The sequence below is a fragment of the Dryobates pubescens genome, chromosome 17 (genome assembly GCF_014839835.1).
Source record: "Dryobates pubescens isolate bDryPub1 chromosome 17, bDryPub1.pri, whole genome shotgun sequence".
Classification (NCBI taxonomy): Eukaryota; Metazoa; Chordata; class Aves; order Piciformes; family Picidae; genus Dryobates; species Dryobates pubescens.
Window position 1 is genome coordinate 12628660 of NC_071628.1, and position 25111 is coordinate 12653770.

General features: G+C 39.5%; 1 protein-coding gene across 2 annotated transcripts in view; it reads left to right on the forward strand.

The window, feature by feature from the left end:
- The window catches only part of FBN1 (fibrillin 1), a 153437-nt gene that overhangs the window by 36902 nt on the left and 91424 nt on the right, over nt 1–25111 (forward strand). The window contains exons 1-3 of one of the 2 annotated variants that reach the window (XM_054168757.1): nt 11372–11452; nt 17851–18048; nt 21326–21451. In XM_054168757.1, coding sequence (XP_054024732.1) covers nt 17892–18048; nt 21326–21451 — 283 coding nt within the window. In that variant the 5' untranslated portion in view covers nt 11372–11452; nt 17851–17891. Of the gene's footprint in view, nt 1–11371; nt 11453–17850; nt 18049–21325; nt 21452–25111 lie in introns of those variants that run through there. The other variant, XM_054168756.1, reaches the window with a different exon arrangement.

A 25111-nucleotide genomic window follows, 5' to 3' on the forward strand; every position in this document is an offset into this window, starting at 1 on the left:
TGCATGCGTTTCACACATACATGTGCACATGCACATCAGTGTATATTCAAACATCTGGGCAGTATTTTAACCTCTGGGTGGAAGCCTTATATTGTTCAGAAAAGTGAAGCCTGGGTGAAACTTCTCAGTAATTGTGAAAGGGATGCAATATTTACTCATGTCAAAGAAAGGGAAAGACTTGGGTGGGCTTTGAGTTGGGAGTCAGAGTGGGCATTATCTTGTCAGCCAGGTTTCAGGAAGGCATGCAGGGTTATTGAGAAACTAGTTAGCTCTGTGCTGTCATACAAGGCTATCAACCAGTACTTTTGGGTAAAAATAAGAAGTGCTCAAGAGCATAAGCCACAAATATGAATGTGTTTTTAGCAAAGAAGACTCTGCGATCTGTGGCAGTAGGTTATAGAAAATACCATTAGATGGAATGGTATTTATTTGACCGCAATTTGAGATTGCAAGATGATGAGTAAGAAATGTTCTAGTAGAGTAAATAGTAAAGAAGATAAATACAACCTCTTTTGGTTTCATAATATAGTGTGCTTTTTCTTTTGGGCTTATGTGCTGCATGCACAATCTTTTGCGTTATATTCTCATTTCTGAAGTTTCTCAAATGCAGCTGTGATAATGTACATTGATTAACATCCAGAGAAGTTTGTGTATATATCCTCCAATATCCTCACATGAAGTGTAAGTAGCCCTTTTAAGACCAAAAGAGGTCTTTGGTTACATTTATGTGTGATGTTGATGCACAGGTGCAGATACCCAGATACTCAGGGTTTCAGTGACTTTCTGTACCTCTTTCAAAGTAGAATCAAATCACAGGCAGGCAGCAGGCTTCCTGCCCTGCACAGGAGCAGCCTGAGGCTCATGTGTTAAATAAGCAAGATCAGTTTTGTGAAAAGGGCTTTTAATAAGCTGTTTAAAATTTGCTGATCCATTTCAAGTTCCCAATTAAATGAAATGGAGGAAAGAAATAGATCATCATGCTGCCAGGCAGAAGTTCCAATACAGTGCTTACTGCATTGCAAATGTGTGGGCTAAATTAATTACCTTTATAATTTGGGCTTATAATATATTCACACATTAACAAAAAGTTTGTATGCAAGAGCAGTTTAAGCACTGCAGACTTACTTTATAAGATTAATTATTTGATGCTTTGAAAACATTTTTCTAATGTGAATTTTTTTTTAATCACAAATGTAGTTGAAAACTGAAGCTTAATTATTGAAATAGAAGTTCAGGCACTTTCCTGATAAGAATAATGTGGATGAAAGACATTATTTCCAGGAGAAATCTTACTTACTTTCTGGGTATAGTGCAAAATACCTCTGATAATGAGGAGGAAGTTTTGTTTGTCACTGAAGTGTCATGAGTTATGGTCTTTCTAATGTTCTATGGGAATCTTTTTTAAAGCCTTCTAAAAGTTTTCCCAGAGTGCTAGTTTACAAACAGCTGAAACCTTAGACACCACTCAGAACAGTTTGTTGTTCCACTAATATTGCTGGGAGTGATACATATGTTTATTGTTGACCACCTAGATTCCTAAAGGTACTCATTCTATTAAAAATGAAAAGGAAAATTTTCCTATATTTTTAAGCACAAGTTTAAATTGGCACTGTAATTGCTAAACCTTGCAGCTTAGACAGATGCCAGAGCTCCCACAGAGGAACTTTAAACTCCATTATACCATACTCTGTACACTCACACCTCTTAACTCTTCACTGCTCCTCAGCAGTAGGTGGGAGCTCCTTCCTGCCTCCCTTCCTCTCTCTCCTCTTACCATTTGCAGGAACCCCAAGATGCTGCCTGTCATTTACCAGTCCCAAGCAGAAGTGAGCTTTTAATACCTGAGATATCCTCTGTCTCAGTTTTGAATTTTTTTTTGGTTTGAGGGGGCTAAAGTAGTTTAATTGGCTTATGAGCTTCCTAACAGCTTAAAACTTCAATTCAAAGCTCAACAAAGTTAAAAGGAAAAAGACACTCCATGGTTGCAGTGATGTGGATTAGATCCTATATCCAGAATGGTAAGGTGAGCATTGAGACATTGCTCACACATAGATTACCTCCCTCCTGTTATAGTATCACAGTATCACCAAGGTTGGAAGAGACCTCAAGGATCATCAAGTCCAACCTGTCACCACAGACCTCATGACTAGGCCATGGCACCAAGTGTCATGTCCAGTCCCCTCTTGAACCCCTCCAGGGACGGTGACTCCACCACCTCCTTGGGCAGCCCATTCCAATGGCTAACAACTCTCTCAGTGAAGAACTTTCTCCTCACCTCGAGCCTAAACCTCCCCTGGCGCAGCTTGAGACTGTGTCCTCTCGTTCTGGTGCTGGTTGCCTGAGAGAAGAGACCAAGTCCCTCCTAGCTACAACCCCCCTTCAGGTAGTTGTAGACCCCTGTAGCAATGAGGTCTCCCCTGAGCCTCCTCTTCTCCAGGCTAAACAATCCCAGCTCCCTCAGCCTCTCCTCACAGGGCTTGTGCTCAGGGCTTCTCACCAGCCTCATTGCCCTTCTCTGGACACGTTCAAGTGTCTTTATGTCCTTCTTAAACTGAGAGGCCCAGAACTGGACACAGTACTCAAGGTGTGGCCTAACCAGTGCAGAGTACAGGGGTACAATGACTTCCCTGCTCCTGCTGGCCACACTATTCCTGATAGAGGCCAGGATGCCATTGGTCTTCTTGGCCACCTGGGCACACTGCTGGCTCACGTTTAGGCGGCTGTCAATTAGCACACCCAGGTCCCTTTGTTTGGCAGCTCTCCAACCACTCCGACCCCAGCCTGTAGCTCTGCCTGGGGTTGTTGTGGTGTTCTTTCTCTGAGTCCTGATTTCTTGACAGGACCACCTCTTAACCTCAGTACCTGTTTTGTATGATGATGCTGATTTGTAGCAGGAAGACTTGCTGGGGAGATAAAAATGAACAGGATGTGCTTAACAGACTGGTGACTGTGGAATGGAGCTTGCTTCTCAGAAATAATTTAAATGTATATATTTTTCTGCTTTCTGTTTCCTTTTTCTTCCTTTTTTGCCTTCCTTTTTCTTTTTTTTTTTTAATTGCAATAGGAATTTCAAATGTAAAGACAGGAACACAATTAGGCCTTGCTATGGCTTATTTTGCTCCAATCTATTGTTCAATTTTTGTCTTTTCAGTGTGAAAATATTTCAGAAAACACCACAAGCATTTAGTATCTACTAGAAATCCAAAGAAAGATGTAATTTTTTTCTTTGTTCACTACATTTCATTTTATTTCTTTAAGAAGTATAGATAGGGGCTGCCTAATTAAGCAGTATGCTATCAGTGCTGGATTAGGTCATTCTTCATGTGTCTTGTAACCTGTTTTTTAATCTCATATCCTCATTACCTGCCTGGTATTTAGTTTTTCTCATTGAGAATTATGATACTGAGCAATGAAAATAATACTGGGATATGAAGTGTGTATCTTATAAGCTTGAAAGTATCAAAGTAGAAACAGAATATGGAAGTCAACCCTACTGATAGGAGGAAAGTGGAAAATGGTGTGGTTAATACCTGCAGTTTGTGTAATTGTTGCTTATTTGTGTTTGGTCAGAGTGATAATAGTAGGTAATATTTCAGAGTGCATAGCTGGGGGAACACTGTGCTCTGCTGTGTCAGTGAGATGCTCATCATGTTTCTGGGATACTCTTGGGCATCTTTTTGTGGCTTGGAGCATGATGGTGAGTGTTGCTGCTGCCTGTTCCCCTCTGCAAAGTGTGGTGCTTGCTGCAGGTTACAGAATTGCTATAGTTGGAAAAGACTTTTATGATCATCAAGTCTAACCATTATATAATTCTGCTAGGGCCGCTACTGCACCATATCCTTGAGCACCACATGTAGAGGACTTCTAAATACATCCAGGGATGGCAATTCAACCACTTCCCCTGGACAGGCTGTTCCAGTCTTTGGTAGCTGTTTCAGTACAGAAGTTTTTCATAATGTCTAACCTAAACCTCCCTGGCATAACTTGATGCCATTTCCTCTTGCTGTGTTAGTTGTGACTTGCAAGAAAAGACCAACACCCACCTCTCTACAACCTCCTTTCATGCTGCTGTAGAGAGCAATAAGGTCTCTCTCAGCATCCTTTTCTTCAGACTGAAGAACCCCAGGTCCTTCAGCCACTCCTCATAAGACTTAGTCTCAAGTCCCTTCTCCAGCTTTGTTGCCCTTCTCTGGACACTCTTTAGCACCTCAGTGTCTCCCATATACTGTGGTGCCCAAAACTGAACATAGTACTCAAGGTGCAGCCTCACCAGTGCTGAGTACAGTGGGACAAACACCTCTCCAGTCCTGCTGTCTACACTATTGTTGATACAGGCCAGGATGCCATTGGCCTTCTTGGCCACCCAGGCACACTGCTGACCCATGTTCAGCTGGCTGCCTATCAACACCCCCACGTTCTGTTCTGCCAAGCAGCTTTCCAGGCAATCAGCCCCAAGGCTGGAATGTTGCAGGCAGTTATTGTTGCCCAAATGCAGGATGCAACAGATGTCCAGCTCTGCTCGACAGGAGGGTTCCTCTCCTAAATGGCTTTGCCTGGCTGGCTGCTTTCTACTAGTTGGCTTTCTGGACATACTTTTTAACTAGTTAGCTGGCTGGCCTGTCCTGGCAGACTTCCCTGTCCTGGTTGGCTGGCCAACCTCTTGTGCTGGCCGGCGTCTTCCTTCCCTTCCCCTTCCTTTTCTCCCCTTCTCACACATGGTGTCTGCTGGCTCCTGCTGTTTATCTTTCCATGTCTCTGTTCCTCCCACTCATTTGTTAGATTTGCTTTGATCCATCCTGTTTTTGCTGCCTTTCTGTTTTTCTTCCCTCTTGCTCTTCTGGTGTTCTGCTTTTTTGTATCCTTGTTCCCTTCACACTTGTTCCCAAAGGCTTTCTGCTCTGGCTTTCCCCTACCTGTAGGCAGCAAGCATCTTTTCCAGGGCTTACTGTCTTACTGTTGTTGGTTCATCTGATCTAGCAAACACATGTTTTTGAAGCAGTTACTAATGTTATAGGTTGGAGGAAAAGTTATGTTTATCACTTTTTATCTCCAATAGGCATTTTCATAAGTTCCTTTATGAATTGTTTTTGCTTACATAGGAATGCTGTGATAATGCCACGACCGATGTGCTTTGTTGTGCTTCTGTGTCATCCATTCCATAACTGGATTATCAAGAGTCTGTGTATTGTCTCTAACTCACTGTCATCTCCCTTAGGACTCTAAGAAATGTCACAGCTCACTGTTTTAATCCAGACATCACAATTATAACTACAGTCTCAAAAACAGTTCATTATGTTAGAGTGGAATAAGTACTTTTGTGTGATCACAATGATGGGAAAGGAAGTGCGGAGAAAATGTACAGCAGTTGAAAATTTGCTGCTGAAGACCCTGTGAGAGAGGCATAAAATTCTGTGGTTACTCTTCTCCTGCTTGTTTCAATCTTTATTCCTGAGTCCTTATTCAGACACAGTTCCAGCTGATGCCAATTGAAGTTTTGTTGGAGTTAGGACTTGAGAAACAGATCTCTGTTGTTAGATACTATAGTGTACCTCCTGTCATCTGTGGTTAAACCCCCTGTAAAGTATGTATGCTGTTTGGCCCAGTTTGATTTGAACTTACTTTCTAATAGTTTCTTTTGCTCTTTTTTCTTCACATAGACAGTGATTTCAATCTTCCTAGTTGTGGGGTACCTAATACCATGAATCACTCTAAATACTGATGAACAAATTAGTCCCTAATGGTAGCTACCCAACCTTTTTAACTGGAAAATACTCTTATCCCCTCAGTGTGTTTTTTCCTTTCATGACAGAGCTATGAATCCCATGTGAGAGGGCATTGTTCCCACATAGCAGTCCATTCCCTTCAAGTGAATATCACCTGTCCTTCTCCTCTAAGAATTTAAAAAGTTTTTTGATTGCTTTTGCACATGTGTACCCAGTATAGATATATTCCTGCATAAAAAAATAGTTCATAGCATCTATTGAGTTGGAAAATTAATTAGACAACTTAATTGATTGTGCATGAGTTCCCCTGTGGAATGTATTCTGCTGCTGTTGCCTTCACCCAAGACACAGAATCTCAGGAGCTGATTCCTCTGGTCTTTTATTAGAAACTGACAATTAATGAAACATTTTCTAAAAGCAAACAAACAAATGAAAAAACCCTTGAAAGATCTTAACACAAAAAAATATTACACAAAGCCTCTTTTCTAATTTTATCACCATAATGCCAAGAGACCTGAACTGAGTTTGAGGCTCCTTTTATCATTCACAAAACACATAAGTCTGTGTCCCGAAGACTGTGTAGTCTGAAGAGGGGAAAAAACCCAACACCATCCAGAAGTATTGGCAGCCCCATGTTACATGTGGAGAGCTAATATCCAGGGAGATTAAGTCACTTGTGTAAGGACATACAGAGAGTCTGTAGCGGAATCTGAAACTGAACCCAGGTCATCTCAGTCTCAGCCAAGTGTCTCAACCACAAGACTATCCCTCCTCTTTAGTATGTCAGTGCAGAAAGTAGGCCAAGAAGCAGTTTCCATCCTTTTATACACAGCATTTTGTGAGGCTGTGAAGTATTATGTATTAGACAGGCATCTGGATCAACAACAGTTTCTGCAGATAATTTATCTGTAAACAGAAGCAAGACTGTAAGGGCTTTGTAAATTTAACGTAAATTAGTATTTTATCTATAAGTAGCATAGTTAAACCTATAAATTCTCAAGGCACATTTCAATGATTTTTTTTTTTGAGAATGGACTTCCATGTTCTATGGCCATCCTAATTTTTGTATGTTTTAGGTTCTGGTACTACCCATATATGCTGCCATGTTAGCAGCCGTGTGTAGCTACGTCAGACTGTTACCATGTTAGACCCTGCCATTTGATATGAGAAGGGGAGGCTCAGCTCACATGGCAGGCTAACACGCATCTAAGTGCTCCTGTGTTGGGAGTTAATGAGACTGGCAGTTAGCTGTCCTAAATCTAAGTGAGTCCTTCTATGTTACTTTTATCTTTTGGAGAGTCTCTGTATAGCCTGAATGTACCAAAACTCCTGCTTTAATCTTTTGTACCCTAAATGGAAAAGGTGGGGGGAGGAAAAAGGAGTTGCAAATATGTGCAGATATGTGTGTGTATATCCATTATCCTCCTTCAAGTGGGATCTCCCATTTTTCTGTAAAATCACCACTACTATGTTGAAGCACACTAAGAACAGGGCAGAGCTATTTGTTCCACTCACTGCCCTAGCTAGCTGTTCACAGACACTAGGCTGATTTGCTGAACCCCTGATTCCTTTCTTTCACATACCCCATATAAATATTACTTACCTTCTTGTCACTGATGTGTGTGCTGGAGGACCACTTTTATGAACTCCTTTAATTGAAACCATTAATTCCAGATGTCCTGTGCATTTACACAGGTAAATTTCAGTGACCGTCATGGGAAATAAATAAATAAATCGGATTTGACGGACCACTGGGAGTTATGTGGCATGGAGGTGAGAGGAACCTTGTTTTTCAACCCAGAATCTCTAAAATAAGTAGTGAGAAATCATCCAAAACTGTGCTATGATCCATGTAATGGACCATTCAGTGCAAACTACGGTTTCCAAGATTCTGATGCTATTCCCCCTGAGCACATAATTGGAAAATACAATTGGAGTGTGTCAGTTTTGATTGAGCCAGTATGACCCAGCTTTTGGAAGAAGACTTTTGAAGCTGAGTGGATCTCTCACCCCTGCAATACTGGCTGATTTCCATGTGTGGATGTGTGCATGCGCAGTCACAGGCAACGGGATTCCCCCACTGAATTGTCATTCTATCATCAGTGAGTCTGACCCCTCAGTTTTAACTGGGACCTGCACTTAATGCTGGGTGTGCGTGTCTGGGCATCTGCAAAACCAACAAGACCTTAAATGTTGATGTTCAAGACACACAGACTGGTGGCCATTTCCCAAGTTAAAATGATTTGCCCTGCATGTGGAGGCAAATGAAATCTTAGGACGTGACATTCCCAACAACAAGTAGAAGAGATGCCAGAGATACCAAATGGCCAGTGAAGACAGGAATGACAGCAGACCTTAAAGAAATGATAAATGCTTTCACTATTTTAAATGAAATACCAAGATATCTGATGTTTCTTGGCTCTCTCCAGTAAACATAGAAGTCTAGAAGCTCTGTTAAGGAGTAGAGAAATTTAATACTTTAGTAAATAGTACACAAAAGTGTTAAAGAGAGAACCTGTGACTTGCTGAAAACCTGTAAAATCTAAAATATGCTGATAATAACTGAGAAACTGAGAGGTACTAATACCTCTAGAATTGTGCAAAAAAAGGAGTAATGAAACAGACAAATGTTACTGTCTAGCGTGCTTTATATTGGTGGGTGTAATATATACATTAAATGGAATTAAACTTCCTTAGTTGAAAGCCCTTGTGAGTCAGGGTTAGATCATTTGTCGTCTTGACTTCTAGCAATAGGTATTAAATATATGAGAATAGTTCCAGGATTGTGGCCTGCATTCTACAACAGTTAACAGAAGATACCATCAGGCTTATGCAGAGTTAAGTAGTGCATGTTATTACTGTGTTTATTTTTGGATCACAGTCTTAATGCAAGTCCCATATATGTGGTTAGGCAAAATGAGCCAGATTTTGGTTATGATTGCACTGGTGTATGTACACGGTGATGCCCAGTTTCATTGAGGAAGGAATCTGATCCTGTAACACAGAGGGTTACACAGTATTTCAGTTACGTAGTTGATGTCTTTAAGTGTAGAGTTAGATGTGAAATATTAGTGTCTGAACCAATTTTTGTGTGTTATTGACTTAAATTTGTAACACTTTCTGACATTTTGGGGGAGTTACTGTGAGATCATGGAATGAAATAATTATCAAAATATTTCTGTCAAAATTAAAATACGATATGTTGTCTTTTTAGCTGAACATTAATAATGTAAAACTATGGTTTAGAACCTTACTCAAAAGAACAGTATTACTTATTCCAAAGTCTTCAGGCTAGTGGGGGAAAAAAAAAAAGTTAGTATTTACATCATATCAAATCTGTCATCACTAAAATCTTATCACTAAAAATACATGTATCTGAGAAGAACTGAGAATACAAGAATGTGGGCAAGTGCCTGGCTGAAGAAATTTGGCCAGGGAGCTGTCTGCCATGTGGAGAAGAGTCAGTATGGGAATAGAGCCTGCATACATTTGATACCCTTTGCTTTCATTTTGGTTCATGTTTTCCATTGCCATAATTTCTCAGGAGGGCTGGTCATTTTGGGATATGGCAGGGAGAGGGAACTTACTTATGACAAGCCGGATGATTCTTTGCAGCTGTTAGAATGGAGTAAGAAGAAATTGTTGTTTGCTCTAATTACCTTGTTAAAAAGCTGCCAGAATTTTAGAAGTTCTGCATTCTGTTAGGACCACAAAAGTTACTTGTCCATGTGTCATTATGAAAATACATACTTACCAACACCCAAAATGTCCTTACTACACTTACTATCTTCCTTTTAAATGGTCCACACTGAAAGCCAGTGGGCTTCTCATTATTCCTGCTGTATGTTTACTCACTGTATTTGACTTAGCTTGAGCAGTGAAATTGGCTCCCTTTTCCCCTCTCGCCTCCCCTTTTTATTTATAACCCATCTTCAGATCTGGACTCAGTTTCATTCCAGTGCTCTGCAATTGTATTGTGTTTCATGACACTGCAGAGGAACTTTTTTATCTTAGAAAAAAGAGGTTATTTCTAATACATTGGACCACTCCCTCTCATTTTCAAATGTGAGCAGTATCTCTAAGTCCTGTGTACTGTATTGTCTGAAAGAATTTTCCCATTCTTTGAATGTTGGTCTATTTAATATACTGTAAGTCATCAGAATCTATTTTTCTTGCACCTTTGCACTACTTTTGGGTAGTCTCAGTTATTTTATAGTCAGTGTCTTCTTGAGCCAAAGAGAAAAGAAAAATATACAGAGCTTGTCTACGAGTGCTGCCTTTACCTTGCTATTTAATAGTTAATACTTTGTAGCATGTTAAGAGAGATTCTATAACGTGGCACTTTTTAAGAACTCGTTAAAAAAGTAGTAATAAACTTCAGCCAGCTTGTTTTTTAGAAGTGAAACTTCCAGAGTTTTTCAATTGAATCCATTCTCCTTAATAATCATCTGGTTCTGACAATAAATATGTCACCAAAGTTAGTTACTTTTTATTTTGCAAGGGGAGATGAAAATCAACTCAAAATTTTATTTCATTGTTGCTAGCCTGTGAAAGAAATTGGAAAAGTTAAAATCTGCAAAGATAGGTTTCTTTGTATCGTAAACAGCAAAGCAGGAGGGGCTAGAGTTTGTCAGGTAACTGATTATTCAGAAATGTGAAGTTATTCTACATTTAACTGCATTGCTTACTGTTTTCTTCATCATGGAGAAGAATAAAATGTGGTAACAATTTTCTGTATTTGGACTGCTGCCGCACATAATTGGGAACAACAGAGCTAAAGCCTTGATTTTGGTGAAATGCTTAGTCTGCGTGTTGGATTAAAATGTGTGCAACAAATCACTCCAATTCAGTAATAATTTTTTGAACATTATTATTATTAATTTTTTTTTTATTACTGTAATGTTACTTCTTTCCAGTTACAGACTCTGAGAACTGGGTCAGTCGGGAGAACAAAGTTGGCGTGAAAATAGTTGTGCATTTATTCTGGAAAATGGGTTGCCAAAATAACTCTTGAAAATGGTCACCCTGAATTGTTCTGTACCTCCAATGCAACTGATAATGTTAAGTCTCACATGGTTAATAAGCTGTTTATTAGAAATCCTGTTCTTTAACCAGTATCCTAGGAAGACATTTGCTAGATAGACATGTTAAACAGATCATCTGTGCAAAAACGGATTTGTGAAGCAGCTTACGGAATGGAAAATAAATTTAAGCTGAAGTATGCCAGCAAATCAATATATGAGAACAATTTACAACAACCAAAGGTGAGAAAGACATGCAGAAATGGAGTCATCGGAATCCTGAATTAGAGGATAATGTTGCTGGGGCTGGAATATATAAAGCAGTAACTAAATTTTGGGGCTGACTAATGCAGAATAAAGAGTTACGATAGCAGTGGAAGCTCTTTATTGGAAGCATTAGGTATGCTTCCATGGGTGTTTTTTGCTCTTGTTAAAATAATGAGAAACAACTTGGAGCTGTGATCTGTCCGCAGCGCAGCGGTGGTGTTTTGAGACATTTCGACTGCCAGGTTTATACCCCTGCCAGAAACAGTGCCTGAATGGTTGCACGCTGAGTCCCTGGTTCCAGTGACATCTTAGCACTAGCCAGTGTTAAATCTCAGCGGTTTGAGCTCTGGGCTACACTGTGTGCTGAAGCAGTTGGGAAAGGGTCTTGTTAATATGCAAAGCCGTCTCTGGCACTGGAAGGGAGGAGACAGAAGTGGCATGGTGATTATTTCTTCACATACCACAGCTAAGCCTACCAAACCTCTCTGGCAAGAAACATTAAACATTGTAGGAAATAAGTTCTAAAATATTTACAAAGTTTTGTTTTCGTTCCTTCTGAACACCCTCTGATATCTTTGCCATGTACTTTCCAATGATGACACACTGGGATCTGACTGGGGTGAGTAATGGTGTCTGGCTAGGGGGAGGAGAGGACAGGGAGTGCATAACAGTGAGTAATTATTTAAGGAAACAGCCTGTGTGGAAAAAAGTGTGTTGTGATGGGATGCATTTATCAACTGGCATTTCAGTGTCACCTGTGGATGGAGAATTATTGTGTCTGAGTTTTTCAATGGTTGGAAGTCAGTGCATTGAGCTAAAATAGGAACATTGTTTTGTGTTTCTGGTCTTCAGTCTGTGAAGCAAGATGTGTGACATGTCCAAATCTTTTAGGAAAGATGGAGGTAAATACTACTTCTCCCATGGGGTCCTGAGCATGGCCATTCACTTTTCTGAGCAGCAGTTGGTTGTGTTCCTTACCTTTAAGTGTATGTCAACCTTCTCTGAAGAGAGTGAGATGATTGAAGTGCAGTGAACTATACAGTGTTGGAAGCTGTGTTTTTCCAATAACAGCGTAGTTGTTTCTATAGTGAGAGATTGCATATAGTTTTCACTGATGCCAAGAAACATGGCTTCTGCAGAGAACTAAAATTTTAAGAGTTACGTTTCTTAGTATATCCTTGCTGCCATTGTGTCACCACTTATTTCAGATACTCAGTCAGAATATCTGATACACATTTCTTCCATTACTGTTTCTTAAACTCTGGAAAAGTTTTGGAGTTTTGTTTGTGTAAGCACACCTGAGTCAGTTTAGATTCTTCAATGAGAGCTCAGTGAAAGCTATTTTTTTCAAACAGGCTTTATCTGTTTCAAAGCCATAATTTGCTTGATGTCATTCTTGTCTTATTTTTAGTGGTGATCTTTGAGTTGCTACATTGGATTCACTTTTCTTCCATTAATTTTCCCCATATATAAGTGTCCAACCACTGGACATTTTTGGAAATCCCATCAACTATTTTTCTAGTCCTAATCCTGCTTTTTCTAATCTGAAAGTTTCCTCTCTCTGTAACAGAGATGTGGTATCTTGGCGTTCTTGGAATCTGCTGTTCCAGATTAAGGAAAAATGGAAGCTCAATTCCTCATACTGTTCCTGTAATTTCCTGCAGAATGCTGTATTTTAATTACTCAGTACTTACTTTTTTATGCTTGTAACTACATAGTTTCTAGTTCTTTCATCATTTAAAATTCCTGTTTGTACCTTAAAAATGCCATTGAAAAAATGAAATTTCCATTAGAAATATTCAATTTGCATGCTTGAGAAAAGATAGTTGAAATTTGCCTGAAGTCACATATCATGTTAAAAGGATTTTGCTATTTGAAACTCAGACCACCAAACTTTTAGCTAGTATTATTCTTTGTGTTGCAGGACTGGAGGGAATCATTTCAAGCCGAGGGAGAGTAGGTTTAGACTGGATTTTAGGAAGAAGTTCTTCAGTACAAGGGTGGTGGGACTCTGGAATAGGCTGTCCAGGGGAGGTTGTGGGTGCCTTCATCCTGGTGGGTGTTAAAGGCCAGGCTGAGACCTTGCACAGGCAAGTGTAGCTGAGAGGCATACCTGCCCATGGCAGGGAGGTTGGAGTAATGATCTCTCAGATCCATCCCAACCTAGGCCATTCTATATGAGCAGCACTGAGATGGGACTGTATTTCTGCCTGTGCGGTCTCATTTCCAATGTTCCTCTTTTATCCCCAGTGGGTAGAAAAAACCTCAACAACCAACCCATCTAACAGCAGAAACAAAAGTGCTGCTAGACAGGAAAATAAGTTGTAATAAAGATCAGCTTTAGGGTACATCACTTGGCTTACAGCCTTTTCTGACCTTTCTTTCATGGTTTGTATGGTAATGGAATAGAATATTTCTTACTTTCTTCCCCTGTACTAAAGAAAGGAAAAGTTGCTGGTTTGCATTGCTGAGGATGGTTTCAGTTTCACAGGAGTCCTGGCTGGACTTGGGAATTCATGCAGAATTCACCTCTGTGAAGTCCTACCAGCAAGGACAAATGCTTCCTTCCTCCAAGCAGCATTGTGGGTTTGCTGCTCAGGCAGTGTGTAGCACAAGGAAGATGCTGTTTGAGCTGTGCATGCTGTGTGCTGAGAACTGGAAAAGAAGCCCTCATTTTATCAGTTTCCATTTTCTTTTGGTGGCATTTTCCTGTTCTCAATGATGAAATCTTGGTCATGATAAGATAAATACTGTCTTCCTAGGTTCTCATCCTTTTGACCCCTTTGGTTTCCATTTCGTTTACCAGCGATGGAGGAGTTTATAACCTCCTTAACGGGTGGTTATCAATTTGACAAATTGGGCTGTTAATTTGAGCCATCAAAAACTCTTTATAGGAGATTTATAAGAAACAGTTCTCAGAGGAAAGAGTGACCAGCATTTTATCCAGCATCCTTGCACTAGCATAATTGTTTAATTTGGGTTCCATTAGTTCAGAAATTTTCTCAACTGTGTTTTTTACATTTACAAGCTATATTGTGCTTGAAAACAAACAGAAGTTAACATGAACTGAGGGCTTAACATATGTATCCGGTGTCAAAAGTCTTGCATTATCCTGGTGCTAAGTCCTTTTGGTGCTGTCCAGTGTCACTTGGAAAATTATTTATTGCTGTGCTTGGTTATGATCAAAGCCTGTCAGTACTACACATTTCAGCAGTCTCTTTGATGCTTTTAGGAACATAAAGGATCCTTTGGGAAGATAACTAAAATTATTCGGTGATTGTGGCTCAAACATGAACGAGCTCCAGATCAAAATGCAACTTGATTCTTTCTTGCAGACTTAATAAGCTGAATTCCTTCATGGTGTAAACCAGCCTCATTCTATTGTCCTCTTGCTCTTTTAGATGATATATGAACTTAATGCGGTTTTACAGTTTCCGCCATCTTCTCAGTTGACTGAAGCTCCCTGTGGAATTATTCCTTATCAAAACAGCTAAAGACTATGTGAAGAAGCAGATAAAGTTGTTAGATAACTGTGACTAATGCCTTACTTAAGGCTGCTTGCAGATGCTGAAATTTGCATTAGAAGTTACTTCAAACATTTGAACTATCAGTTGCACATCTTTAAAAACTCGTTTTACTGAAACATTTTCAAGTCTCAACATTCTTCAGTTAAAATGAAACTGTGTCTGGAAAAAAACCTAAACAAACTGTGTAGCTGTTTTCTGGCTGTATTTTTCCCCTTTCTCTCTTTTCAGCTCTTGACTGAACCTTGGAACCTTGTGTTTTAGCTTTACTCATTGAAGTAGTTTGAGCAAGCACAAATGACAGGAATATATAAGGAAACTTTGTTGTCACAAAATAAAGATTGGGGGGTTTAGCTCATATGGCACATCATGGCCTTGTAGCATAGACCCTAGGTGTTTACATCTGCTGAAATCAGCATAATTCATAAAACAGAATGCCTTCAGGAAAAATGGTGTAACTCAAGCAAATCTCTTTACATATCATGCCGTTCTCCCTTCATTTTGCCTTTATTTTGTAATGTGTCAAAAAATCGTAAACTCACTATTAAGAATGTTTTTGTTGTAGACCTCTTTTTAGTAAGCCTCTATATTAAAAAAAAAAAGAAAAAGAAAAAGAAAAAAGGACTTGAATTGTGGATTTCTTTGTGGCCTTAGGTCACTGTGTACATCCAAATGAACCTTTTCTTTCATGCTTTCTGACCTTTAGAATTTTTTCCATTAAGAATGCAAGTGAAAATCTTACCTGTGAAAAGCTGGAATATTATATTTGAGAAAAAAGAAGGAAAGCTGTACTCAGCAGTATTAGAAATCAGATTTGTCAAGGCAAAAGTCAGAATGAAAATATCTGCAGTTCTCTCTACTAAAGTGGTATGAACTTGGATAATAACAAATAGAAGCTGAATTTGCTTTTGAGTGCATATTTGACCTACTTCTTGTTACTGAAACCTCGAGGAAAGATTTGCATGATTATAAAGTTAACTTCATTGGGTTCACCATAGTTCTAAGTCATATTAGCCTCTGCAAAGTCATTTATAGCTTGAAAGCAAACAATTGTAAATGCTGATCCATTCATATTCTACCATAAAACACAAGATGGGTTATTCACTACTGTCTGACGCACGCTTCCCGCGGCGATGGAGACCAAAATGACTCCTTTTTAAAGTGTCTATATATAAATGGCACAGGGACAATCTACAATGAGGGACTTCATTCTGAGGAGGTACATTGGAGATTTCCTGTTGCCAACACAAAATTACTATGTTTCTAAAGAAATTATCATCTATTGCTTTGGTATTAGGAGTTTTAATATTTAGACTTTTCTATACAATAAAGTATGCAATCTCCTTTTGTTCAAGGGCAAAGAATCTCTCTTGGAACTAAGACTTTTTAATTGATAGGTGTAATTGGTCACAACTTGTTTGTATTCATTTTGTGTGTTGAAGGTATGAAATAAAGCTGTTAATATTTGGGTTTGTACTACATAATTCAAAAGCTACATTTTTACAATGAGAAATGAGGAAGGAGGCAATGAAAGTTTTAATAGAAGCAAACCAAGCCTTTCTAACTAGGAAGATTAAAGCAGTTACAAAAATGCTTATAAATGGGAAAAGTACTTGACAAACTTGCTGCAGTGTAGAAAATTAATATGGGAAATGAAGGCATGCGATGAGAAATGCCAAGCCAAAAAAATGTTAAGGTGATGAAAAGGAATTAAGAGAGATGTTACCAGAGATTCTGACCCATTTCATGATGAGGCTGACAGAATTTCTAGGAAAGGGGTGGGAGAAGTTTTCAGTAAATGTTCTGTTTGGATGGGATAGGATAGAAATTTTTGTATTTGCAATTTGATAGCATTTAAGAATGTTCTTAAATAGGAGTATTTGCCTTTACATATTTTTATACAGCTAGTTCAGCTAACCAGCACCAGGAAGCTGAAAAATATTAGTGAAAGGATTCTTGCAGGTTAATTCTGCAGATATCTGGAAATGTAGGACAAATTTCCACAGGCTGGAAGAAAATTATTGTTGCCTCGGTGTTTTAAATGGAAAAGAGATGGTCTGGGTGATTGTTAAACAGGCACAACAAAGAATAGCAATGGTAGGTTGTAATACATAGTTAATGAAGAGTAAATGGTATTCAGTGTCATTTAGAAAAAGTTTATCAGAAAAAGGTTTTCAGACTAACTTGATATCCTTTTTAAGAAGATCATGTTTAATTGCCGAATAGTAACAACATAGCAGTATTGTACAGCTTATGGAATTTCTGTTAGCCCTTTTATTTACTGTATCAAAGGGTGGCATGATTAATGCAACAGATGGGCACAGCACCCCTGGACTGAAGATGAGTCAAATTAATAGATTTCAAGCTGCACCAGTGTGGGGAGATGGGGCACATAGGAAAGGAACATAAAAAATTTGGAAGCAGTCCACAAATTAGAAGGGTTTACTGTGTTGCATCTTTAAGGCAGTGTGGGTTACTTAGTGACCTTGGCTGAGGCACCTGGTAACTATTTCAGTACAGAGAAAAATCAAGTTCATCATTTGCTGGCTGTGCTTAAAGGATGCTGCACTTTGTCCTGGCTCGCCATAACAGAGAACATGATAGGGTCACTTGTGAGGAATTAACAAGCATGCACCCCGGATATGCAAGAGACAGCAGAAGCTGGCAGTACCACTGTTTGCTTTTTGCCCTTGGAGAACAGAACAAAATAAACCCTATGAGTATTTTATTAACATCTTAGTTAAATTCTGTTTGTTGGCTAAGTGGCCTGTCCTACCATAAACAAATCAAAGCAGATGTGTTCCACATGCCCTCCATTCAGCTGTAGAGAGAGCATACCCACATATCTGGTACAGCATATGCCTGAACAGTAGTGAAAACTGTCCTCAAAAAGCTTCCTGCAGTCTGTATTCTCTTCCCTTGAGACTTATTTGAGAACACCACTTGTGGAAATAAACATATCCTAACTCTTTTATCAGTGTTATTTTAATTAATTCACTGAATATTTTGAACAAACTGATGAAAAGACCTCCCAAAGAGTATTATCAGAGATGAAATCAAGCAGCAAAGGGGACCTGTGGAATCGTACATACGTAATTCTGGAAAATAGTTGCAATGTATTTTTAGAGCTGCCTGTTTTCAGGGAAGAAAACTTGAGAGAAATCTTCTGCAGAGCATAGCTAAGTAAGGTTGTTGGGCTGGTGGTCAATTTGTGTGCAGAAGACTTGCCTGAAGTGTGCTGTTCTTTGGCTTTATTATGAGTTCTGTTGTGTATTTTTATTGTGATGCTGATTAGGTGTCCTGTCTCTGATGCAGATTACAGGACCGGCCCTTGCTTCACTTTGGTGACCAACCAGATGTGCCAGGGACAGCTCAGTGGAATAGTCTGCACAAAAACTCTCTGCTGTGCAACAGTTGGGAGAGCATGGGGCCACCCCTGTGAAATGTGTCCTGCCCAGCCGCATCCCTGCCGTCGGGGCTTCATTCCAAATATTCGAACTGGGGCCTGTCAAGGTAAGTTAGCAGCAAAGCCTCCCCAAAAGCTGCTGAAATTGTTACTGGATTAATCTTAATTGAGTTATACTACTGTGAATAACCTGTCCTAAGCCATTCTCAGCTATATGTGTGAAGGATGGAAAAATATTGTCAGAGGCATTACTTCATGATTCAATGAGTGCCTGATGTTCAAGTGAGTACATTAGAAACTTAGGTCATGTGCAGCCAGCATCATAATGAATTTCTTCTCACTGCCAGCAGTCCTTTCCCTTGGTTCTGTAATGGTATTTTTCTGACTGTACCACTCAATCAGTCCATGGAGGAATTTATTCTGCTCCAGAAAGCACTCAAAACATGCAAAAATCAATCTGTGGCAATACTGTGCCATTTATCTTGTGTGGGATTTTTTTTAGCTAATATTTGTTGATTTTGATTTTATGTCTTATCTCTTAAGCTACACTGCTTTGACCTTGAGACAAGTGCCTGTCATGCCATTTGAAATGCCCTGTTATGTATTTTATACAATTTTGGAAATGCATTTGCATTTGTTTCAAATCATAAAATCCACCCAGATGTTGCTTACTTCTTTCAGAGCATGCCTTACCATAGAAAGTCCTTACACTGCTTTTGGCTTTTATTCTAATACTTCCAGCTGTATAAATTCTTTTATTGTCTGGATGTCTGGCAGGAAACAGGAGAAAGTTAACAGGGGCAGCTATGTATTAAACTGATGTGGATTATACATTCCCAGGACTGTATCTTTGGGGCTAGAGTTTTTTTCGATCTGTCTGACATCCTCTAATAAGTTACAATATTTTTTAAAAGAGCAGGGATAAAGTTTATAGATCTAAGTAATTTGATTTAATTGTTAAATTCCTATGAAGACTTTCAAGGCATTCCACTGCCTAAAAAAATGTAGATATCTTCTGTTACAGGCCATGTTCTGGTTGGTGCCTGCAGACAGACATGATGTACTTTGAGATGGACACAGTTGTGTGTACTGCACAACATACATGTATTTTGACCACAACCATTCTGTTCCTCTTCTTGCTCTTAAGGTCAGAACTAAACTGTGCAGAAATCTGTAAATTGAGGTTCTGAACACTTCTGAAATCTTTATATGCATAAATATGTGGCCCACACCCCTGAACTCATGCCACACCTACTCAGAGCCTACATCTTGTTTGTGTCAAGGAGAAACAGCAGTGACCTCTCCAGTGGATTTGTGCAGCTCCTAATAACACTACTTGTGCTTGCTGAGTATTTCTTACTATGCAGCTACCTTTATGGTAATCTGCATGTGGTGCCAACACAGTTTTGGCCCTGTACATTTGACTTGCACTTTCCAGTTTTCCCTTCTCTTGTAATTTCAACAGATCTGCTATGAAGCCACATACTAGCTTTCTTTTTCATGCAGTTGTACTAAATCCACTCCTTTTGAAATCAGATAACATCCATTCAGACTGAAGACAATTCAGGGATTTCACATCCATATTCAATTTAAATAAAGGAAAACAGGTTAAATAAAATCCAGGTTCTCTGAAGAGAAAAAGGAACCTTTAATACTGTGTAGAGAAGTCAGGAAAAAATTAAACAAAGGGGAGGGCAAGTTTATTTTTAAAAGTAAACAGAAAATCACTGCCCACAGTCTGACTTTGTCTGTCTGTCTGAAAGTTAAATTAATATCACAGCTGAGGTTTTTAAAGAGACAAAGGATGAAAATGAAAGCCAAAAGGTGGGATTTTGAAACAGGCATCATGACTCAGGAGCATGGTTGTGTTTTGTTTTGTTGTGTTTTTTAAAGGCAGTGCAGTGCCGTGGAGTCTAGCTGATGACTGTTACTGAAGCACAGCATGTTGCTGTAGCTTGAGTCCCAGCAGCGGTATGACTGTGTCCAGAGTGCTGAGGCTGTGCTGGCTCTCTCTGCCTCCCAGAATTAGCTCCAGCACAGCACTGCTCTGAGTCGGCTGCTGCACCCCCGACCTGGCCCAGCCACCCCAGGGGTCTTTACACAGTGCTCTGCCTTTTGGTACAAATGTGCCCCTTGGCGGTCCTCAAACTTCCTACTTGTAGCTTCCAGGGAAGTTGCCTCTTGGCCTTTTGTACAGACATCATACTTGGCTTTTCAGACTATAAGACACATTACAGCTGGCTCTGGGATTTATGATGGGAGATTTGAAGGCAGCGTCTCCTTCAGCATGTGTCTCTGTGCTGAAACCAATCCTAGTGTGAAACCCAAGAATTCAAGAGAGTGAGTTTTACCAGCAGTAGCTGGTCCTGCCTGGGGAGATGGTGGAAGTAGAGGCATGTGGGCTGGAGAATGGCAAGGCCTCTGTTTGCTCTTGAAGAACAGGGAATGGCAGAGACAAGGTAGTTCCTGGGGACTGTGAGCCAGACCTCCAGTCTCCTATTGCAGTGCCAATCCTCTGCCTGTAGTCTCTTTTCTCGAGCTGTTTTACTAAGCTGTAGCAACATTTTCACAGCTAAGTGATACACGTTGTTGTGCTAAAATATCTGTGAAGCCCAAAACTGGGGTCTCTTGAAAATGTTTGTCTTGAGCTTCCTACTTAGCCTGTGATGCCATCTTTGTGGTTTCATTTCCTGGAGTGAAAAAATCAAAAGCAGAGAGAGAAATAAAGAGGAAAGAGCCCTCTGAATTTATGAACATCTAAGCAAGTCATTAATAATTCCTTCTGAGACATGAACTGTGGCTATTAAACTTCTTGAGTCAAATCCTAACCACAGCATAAGGTAACTTCTGCTGATCTTACTGGAACGACGAGTTCATAATTTCCATCAGTAATGACTGCACAGTTCCCTATGCCTCTCCATGAAGGTCCCTCCATGCCTATGGCATGCTGCTCCTCCATGGTCCTGCATCTCTGCTGGCTGTGCACTGGATGGAGTTGCCAAGATTTTCAAAGACGCTAGTGATTTTGGGTGCCCAGCTTTGGAGACTTTGAAGGAACCTGTGTTTTGGCAGGCTGTGTTCTCTGCACACCATTCCCCAGATGTTTTGGAAAAACAAAGCAATAGCAGTTAGATGTTTAATGTCTGTAACAATAACAACCATGTGATTTCTTGCAGAAAATATTTAGGGTACTGTACTTAATCACAGTTTGCACAGAGTAATTACAGAATTAGTGTCTGTCTTCACGAGCAAGTATCATAATATTATGATGGGTGAAGAATGGATTTAGACATATTTACTTTCATTTCTGTGTAGACAAATTATTATGGCTGTTCTTGAGAAATGAATTAAAAATGAGTGGTTTTTTCCTTTTTTATATGATAGATGTGGATGAATGCCAAGCCATCCCTGGGATCTGTCAAGGGGGAAATTGCATTAATACTGTTGGATCTTTTGAGTGCAAATGCCCAGCTGGACACAAGTTTAATGAAGTGACACAAAAATGCGACGGTAAGAACTTTTAGAACTTGCTTTGAAAATAAAGTGGGGGAAAGTCCTCTTTTTCTTGCCAACTTTATTTAGAAGTTTGTCATAAACTTTCCAGTTTCATGTGCCTTGAATATGCAGATAGCATTCTTCGCAGGTGCAAATAATGGCCCTTTCTCCTTCTAAACCAGAGAAGCTTACATATTGGACCTGCAGCTTTTGCTGGCCTTTTATTCGTGTAACATTTTACAGACTCAAAGGTACATCTGAATCAAATTAAATATTAAAACTAAAAATACTTTTTAGCTGACATGTTGCTTTAGAAATGCTTCAGGCACATGTCTCTGTTTGGATCATTTAACCAAAAAGTGTATGTGACTGGAAGGTTCAACAAATTCCCACCTACTCAGGTAAACTGTATTTAACATTTATGGGAATTGGACACTGCTGAACAAAGACAGTAGGACTGTGCTCTAAACTCAGCCTTACAGTTGCAGATGTTAAAGAAGGACAAATATTTTCTCTTTCTTTATTGGTTGTCATTTTTCAGAAGTACAGCAGCTTCTAGATATTAATGTGGAAATTTGCGGTGCATGATTATGGAATCTTGCTAATTTTCAGTTGTAATTTGATAGTATTTTTTTCTCTATATAGCATAATAATCAGGCATAGATGACTCCTTTGCCTTAAGAGAAGTAGGCTGCACCTCTAACATTGTGTTCCTTTTGGGCCCCTCACTACAAGAATGTGCTAGAACATGCGTAGAGAAGGGCAGTGAAGCTGGTGAGGGGCCTGGAGAATAAGTGCTGTGACAAACAGCTAATGGAACGGGAGTTGTTTAGTCTGGAGAAGAGGAAGCTGAGGAGAGACATCATTGCTTCCTACAGCTACCTGAAAAGAAGTAGCAGTGAGGTGGTTGTTGGCCTCTTCTCCCTAGTATCAAGTGATAGAATGAGAGGAAATGGCCTCAAATTGCACCAGAGAGGGTTTAGAGTGGCTGTGAGGAAAAATTTCTTTGCAGAAGGAGTGGTCAGGCATTGGAACAGGTTGCCTGGGAAGGTGGTGTAGTCACAATCCCTGGAGGCGTTCAAAAACATGTGGACACGGCACTCTGGGACATGGTTTAATGGCTATGGTGGTGTTAGGTTAGTGGTTAGACTCATGATCTTAGAGTTCTTTTCCAACCAAAAGAGTTCTATGATTCTGTAATTTTGGATACATAAGGAGTATACTAATAAAATGTGTCAACTGCACAGTTTTTATTCATCTAATTTACAGTAAGGTCCAGATAATGCTCTGACTCTTAAAACTGTTCTTTCAGTTGTTAGACAGATTCATTTGAGCAGACAGGTTTCTTAAGTAGTTAGTCATTTTGGAGTTCTAGCTATCAATATTATAAAGGCAAGTGACTGCTATCACCCTTTCTTGTATCAGGTGCCTTTAAGGAAAGACTCCAAATTTTTCAGTCATTTTGGAAGAATTATGACTTACTCTTTCAAAAGAAAAATCTCTATTTCAAGCAAACTTTATAATTTAATTGCAGCATGGTTTTCACATTGCCTGCCAATGGCTTTGGCAGAAAGTAACCCATGTTTAGGGTAGAATGACATTGCAAGTTGTTTCTTTCTGTGGATGAAGTACCAAGAACATGGTGAATAGGAAAGACTGAAGTTGCACCTTGCTAAGTATTAGTACTTGAAAAACTGAAAACTGTAGGTTTGTATAGGCTGCATTATATAAATATTCCTGTGGTATTTTTACATTGCTGAATCAAGTAAAATACCAGAAGAGTAATCACAAAAAGCCCAAATAAGCACAAAACCCCCCTAAACAACCACCACCTTCAGAGCTAATAGTTGAGTGACTGGACTCAAGAACCTGGTTTGGTTTGTTCCCAAATTCTGCCACAAATTTCCTGCCTCATCTTGTGAAATCCCATTGGTCACCTGGCTGCAAACACAGGATGACTTTTTCTTTTTTCCAGTTCCATACTTGTAAATTTTTGAACCTCAGCAGAGACTTTTATTTCAGAACATCTTTATATTACATCTTCCAAGCAATTTTAGTTAAAGCTGTGTAGGTATTAATGCATTAAACAGGATAGTGATTCCACAGGTAAGAGCATAGTCATATAACAACAGAATATCCATTCTGTCTTTTTTTTTTCAATTATCCCTTTGAGTTTCCAGTTGAAATCTCCAATATAAGACAAAGTATTTGCCTGGCAGTAATTAGCTGCAATTAACAAACTGATCATGTGCTTTGTTTAGCTTCCTACCTAGCAAGCAGGACTAATTCTTGGTGTAATGTATCTTCCTACCTAGCAAGCAGGACTTCTTCTTGGTGTAATGTATCTTTGGTTACTGTTCTAGTAGAACTAGGAGTCCCCTTCTGAATTGCCAGTGCTGTTTTTCACGTTGACCCCCTTTAAATTAAGACTATGATGGAAATCATCAGGTGCAGTAATACAACATGAGATGGGAAATGAAGTGTTCTGGCTGAAGTTCTCCATTAGGATAGCATACTGAAAACTATGTTGTTTTAGGTTATTTCACAACTTCATATAGCCATTCCTCTTCAAGTTGCATAAATGCTGAGGTAAATATTTTTTTTGTTGTGATTGGGGGGAGTAATTTTCCTGGAGTGACAGGAGTGTGAGTACTTGAAATATACTTACCTTTGTAAAATTCACATACTTAACAACGATAATGCTGCTTATATAAATGTCAACACTAATATAAATTGTGAAATACTGTTTGGGTTAGGCTCAACTCTAAAGAGTGATGATTTTGCTTTTAAAAAGGTCGAACGCTATATAAACAGTGGCAATACTGACTTTAAGATAAACATTGGTGAATTTGAGTCAGTAAATGCTTGAATATGATTCATTTGTGACTGCATTTTTGTCTGTTAATTAACAGCTTTATTCAGACCAAAACTCACTTTCCACATTTTTTGTCACTGAGACTTTTGGGACTCCTATGGTGTATAATCCTGGAGCAGAAGCCAGAAGTCTTAGCAGTGCTCCCAGGGCACTTGGACTTGGGGCTTTGGCAACACCCTTGAAGTAGCACTGAACAAAAAAGTCACACCCCTCTCATACACCCAGCCGAGGAATGTGACCCACATCAGGACAGCTAGCAAGATGCTGGAGAAGAATGTGTGCACAAGGGACACAAAGCCCTGTGCCACTCAGGGTGGATCTGGTTACCTGATTGCCACTCCACTCCTTCCACGCCTTTTCTGCAAAGGCAAGTGGTCACAGAGGTCACAGAGCATCCAGTGCTTCACCTAGAGGAAGAGTAATTGATGATTTTTATATTACTGAATTTTTGTAATCAGCATCTTTGCAGGAGAAGTGGAACAGAGATCCTGTCTGCTGGCTGAAACACTCATTAAGGGTCCTGTGGGACTTTGGGTGTTCCCCCATCTGTTGGGGCCAAATTCCAGTTTAGGCGTTACATTTAAATTCCTCCAATCGTTTTTAATGACTATGATATTATTCACTCCTTGCCTTGGCGTGTTGGGTGGTGTCGCAGTATTTCATCTCAGAAATTTTTGTGGTTGGTGAAATCATTATTACAGCCATGTGTCTATCTGTCTGTAGATCTCTGGAGGAGAGGTTGGACAGAGTCCTGTGATGCCATTATTTCTGGCTGGATTCTCCCTGTCAGCAGAGCAGCT